This window comes from Salvelinus namaycush, unplaced genomic scaffold (assembly GCF_016432855.1).
Source record: "Salvelinus namaycush isolate Seneca unplaced genomic scaffold, SaNama_1.0 Scaffold342, whole genome shotgun sequence".
In the NCBI taxonomy this organism is placed as follows: domain Eukaryota; kingdom Metazoa; phylum Chordata; class Actinopteri; order Salmoniformes; family Salmonidae; genus Salvelinus; species Salvelinus namaycush.
Window position 1 is genome coordinate 203,878 of NW_024060364.1, and position 4,481 is coordinate 208,358.

Here is a 4,481-nt window from a genome sequence, read left to right on the forward strand (position 1 = left end):
CTGTTTTTCATGGTTGTTTCTCTTATTTGGTGGTGCATAGGGCAGGGAATAGAATTATTTTATTTCTCAGGGTGGAATGTGATGGTTGAGGGCCAGCTCTTGGATGGCTGTATCGGTCAGGTCCCCCTTTGACATTGTGGGAGATTTGTCAACGTGCCTGTGACCCTGTGTGTCTCTGGATAAGAAGCTGTTAGACTAATGTGATGTAGTTGGGCAGCTTCTCTGGAAGTATGTTTAGTAAGAGAAGAAATAGTCTAGCTGAATTTACACAGTAACAATTGGTTCATGATCCAACCACTTAACTATCAATGTTTGTAGGGTCTAAACAGTGTGTAAAAATGTCTCACCCATCCAGGTCTGCTTTGTGACCAGCTTAGCTGGTGATTAATACAAATTAGGACCATTAAGGCTGCTGATGGCATAAGTACTACCCGTCAGTGATTTGAGAGGCAGGTTCAATTGATTTAAAAATTGTTTGACCATCCAGATCACACCGCCTGAGGTGGTCAGGAAAGAGATTACAATGAGTATTAAACTTGTCTACAGCTGCCTAAAGGTGGGCACAGATTACAGACATCAAGACAAAGGCACGTTAGCCCCAGGTACAAATGAGACCGGTGAACACCGTGTAAGAGAGAAAACCGGACACATGGTCAGTAATATTGGTGTGACATTTAGTAATATACAAGAGGCAACCAGTATCGTCTTCCAGCCACGTCATTTAATTCAGACCAACAACCAGTTCAGAAATGGTTTAAGAAATGTTTCAGCACAAATTGCACAGGTTTACAATGGTCACTGAAGTTGATTTGGCAGTTGGAGGAAAACAGCACGACCCGATGAAAATGTCCCAGAAGCCTTGTGCATCTTCAGGTTCCCCAGGAAGATATCCTGCAAGACAAACCATCAGTACCAGCATTCTAGTTCCCAGTCATGTGTGCATGAACATATTCAACACTCACATTCAGTAACAGGTGTAAGCCACATCCAAGTACTTGTAGGTTCCGACACAGGGGTCGCCGAATACGGAGTTGGATACCTTGATGATACACTGGCGCTCTCCGTCACACCTGTGTGAAACAGGTAGAGGTTAACATCACAGCCAATGAGTGCCTACAGGTATATGCACACTAAAGGTTTCAGTACCTTTTTGCCATTGTGCTGGTGGTGGATGGGCTGAGGCAGTTGGTGTTTTTGAGTTGTTTATGTGGGCGCCCAATGGAACACACATCGTGTTGACGACGACCATAGTTGGCACGCTGAATATGGATCTCACCCCGATCTGAGGAAGAGAACGAAGAAAAGGATTACCAAATCTGGTTGTTTGTGTGGGCTAGTGACTAACATACGTCACTACATGAATACACCGTACAGTAGTGTTGACCAGCTTACCACATAGTAGTTGAGAATCAGAGCCTTCACATATGATGCTGCTTACTGCAAGGACAACACAGGAGTTACACCACACAAATTAAGACACACATTTTCCTGGTGAAGTGTTAGTGATGGGCACTAATAGGGAATGTTGATTTCAGGTGCATTTTAAACATGTTGGCATGAACTAAAGTATAGAAAGTTATGCGCGTCATCTTCCACCGTTACCTTGTAGTTTCACTTCCTTTTGAACAGTTGGTAAGCTGGTGAAACAGGTCGACCCGCTACACCAAATCTGTATTTCTATGCAGTTTGTGCTGTGCCATCTGTCAGATTAGCTATAGACCCTACCAATCTGTGGGAGTTGCGCTAGCTAGTTACCGTTCACTGAAACATATTCAGTGGTAAACCAGATGAAGTGTGCACAACCATCAAATAAGCTCGAGACACTTCCCTTCCATGTTCTTGCTGGCTAATTGAGCGAGATATGTACATATAACAAGGAGCAGCAGCAGCATATGAGACAAGTCGAAAAGGTTAAATGCAGATGGTCGGGGTATTCATTCAGCAGTTTTATGGCTTGGAGGAAGTAGAAGCCATTCAGGGTCCTGTTGGTTCCAGACTTGGTGCACCCGTACCATTTGTTATGGCGTATCAGAGGCCAGTATGACTTGGGTGGCTCGAGTCTGTATGTAGGGCCTTCAGACACACGTGGTGTCGAGATCCTGATGGCAGGGAGCCCAGCTTGAGTGATGTACTGGGCCGTACACACTACCCTCTGTAGCACCTTGCAGTCAGATGCCATACCTAGTGGTGATGCAGCCAGTCAAAAAGCTCTCAATGGTCCAGCTGTAGAATTGAGGATCGGAGGGCTGATACCAAATATTTCTAGCCTCCTGGTTGGGAGGGGCTCGGCCCTCCGTTTCCTGTAGTCCACAATCAGTTCCTTTGTCGTCTTGGCACCACACTTCCAGGTCCCTGACCTCCCTATAGGCTACGCTAACTAAAGTTGTTGCCGGCTACATTCTTCAATAACCACAGCTTGTAGGCTAGCTAGGGTTAGTTAGCAGGTGAGGGTGGTTTACACGTTGAGAAACCCATGCACGTATGAAGCGTTGTGGCCATAAGACGGCATTTAATAAAACGTAGTTAGCAAGCTGGTACCATAGGGGAACCAACCCATTCTATTCCTTTTCTATCTATCAGCAGAGTGCACTATTTTACAAAAGAGTAAAGTGGGTAGGAGTATTAAACAATATCCCAACATGCCACAGTCATACCGATAGTACGTTGAATCTAATTATGTATATTGGTGCCCACCACTATGTGTTATTAGCACACATTCAGAGACTGACTTGTTTCTTGCTGTTGGACACAGGAGTATTTGATGTCCAGGTACTTGTAAGTCCCGACACAGGGGTCTCCAAAAACGAAATTGGATGCCGGCACAACACACTCGCTCTTCCCACCGCATCTGTGTGTTTCAAAGACAGGTAGAGGTCATGAGTTCCTACAGGTACACACTACAGGTTCCAGTACCCTTCTACCACCTTCCTGGTGGTGGTTAACACAACAACCACAGAGTTTCTACAGGTAAACAGCACAGGTTCCAGTACCTTTCTGCCATCTTGCTGGTGGTGGATTGGCTGAGGCAGTTGGTGTCGGTGAGTTGGTTATCGGGGCGCCCAATGGAACACACATCGTGTTGACGACGACCATAGTTGGCACGCTTGATTTGAATCTTACCTCCATCTGAGGGAGATGGGGAAGAGAGACAATGAAAAGGAGAAAGGTGAGGGACAAAGGAGAGCCAAGTATGGGTCTCTATGGTGTAGGCTAGTGATGCTAATCTACAGTAGAAACTATCATAGGTGGTCAGTGAGTATACTGTTCAGCAGTGTGGACTAGCTTACCACATTGCAGTAAAGCATCAGAGCCTTCACATGTGATGCTGATTGCTGCCAGGACAAATAAACAGGAATTACACACCACTCACATTAGCTTGGTTAAGTAGTATCATCATTATTACATACAGTACCTCCATCCGTTAGTGTACAGCAAGCTGCAGCCAGCACTGAAACAACATCACACAGCTAGTTCAGCAACATCTCACAACATATGCACTTGGACCATGAAGGTAGAATTCCGCATTTGAGTTATACCTACTGGATTATAGTCAAGTTGAGCATTTGGTCTCTTATTCCAAGAATGCAATGTGACAATTATATATATTTTTTGATCAATAGAAATTGAATGTACCTCAAATCATATAACATGTACTTCATTTACTCTCAAATACAAACATTTGGTCATACATATTTAAATTCTAATCTGCATCACATACAGAGTTTGTATACTCACATGTGACCACCGTCAGTCTGAACATGCTCATGATGCCAGGTACAGGAGTGGTAGTAACAGAGAAAATGCAACTGATGATATCTAGACTAAATACACTTGGTATTTATGTTATGTGACATGTCCTAATTAAACCAGGTGTATCTATTTGTCTCCAGGTGCACCTCATTGCAATTAGGGGCCGGCGTTTGCTGGTCTATACCTGGCTATTGGGTCAGTCTAATGGAGTTAGATAGAGGACTCTAGGTGGATAAAATCCATTTTGACATGAACATTGCCATTGAGGGCTTCCAACATTTTAAAGTAGTCATCTAGGTGGGGATCTTTGTTAAGGAAGAATCACACGGGCCACATGCAGTCGCAAAACCTTTGAGCATTGCAGATATAATTTTCATGATTAGAGACAATGTATTTCCTGGTCAGTCCCTGGATGGTAGGCCAGATGCTGCTGGAAGTGGTGTTGGAGGGGCAGTAGGAGGCACTCTTTCCTCTGGTCTAAAAAATATCCCAATTCCCCAGGGCTGTGATTGGGACACTGCTCTGTGTAGGGTGCTGTCATTTGGATGGGATGTTAAAACCTCTACCGCTTCTCTCCATCATTTCCGATTTTTAAAATGTTTTACAGCGAAAACACAATATGTATTTCTATTAGCTAACCACAATAGCCAAACACACAACCGCATATTTTCACCATGTTTCCACCGCATAGGTAGCTTTCACAAAACCGACAAAATAGAGATAAAATTAGT

The 4,481-nt window shown here is 44.1% G+C and overlaps 1 protein-coding gene across 1 annotated transcript; it reads right to left on the minus strand.

Moving 5' to 3' along the window:
* Window positions 1-964: 964 nt before the first annotated feature.
* LOC120040329 (L-rhamnose-binding lectin CSL3-like) lies at window positions 965-3,766 on the minus strand. Its single transcript, XM_038985520.1, has 8 exons — window positions 3,736-3,766; window positions 3,413-3,448; window positions 3,288-3,332; window positions 2,991-3,126; window positions 2,730-2,848; window positions 1,393-1,437; window positions 1,147-1,282; window positions 965-1,070 (listed from the first exon to the last, which is right to left on the minus strand). The coding sequence occupies exons 1-8, from the start codon at window positions 3,764-3,766 to the stop codon at window positions 965-967; spliced, it is 654 nt and encodes a 217-aa protein (XP_038841448.1).
* Between the last annotated feature and the right edge of the window lie 715 nt (window positions 3,767-4,481).

Bases quoted from the DNA above. Each gene is read 5' to 3' on its own strand.
- LOC120040329 (XM_038985520.1), bottom strand. From the start codon at position 3,766: ATGAGCATGTTCAGACTGACGGTGGTCACAT. The intron at 3,127-3,287 runs GTAAGCTAGTCC...CATCTCCCTCAG, and splicing joins TGATGCTTTACTGCAATGTG to ATGGAGGTAAGATTCAAATC. The intron at 1,071-1,146 runs GTACTGAAACCT...TGTTTCACACAG, and splicing joins ACCAGCACAATGGCAAAAAG to GTGTGACGGAGAGCGCCAGT.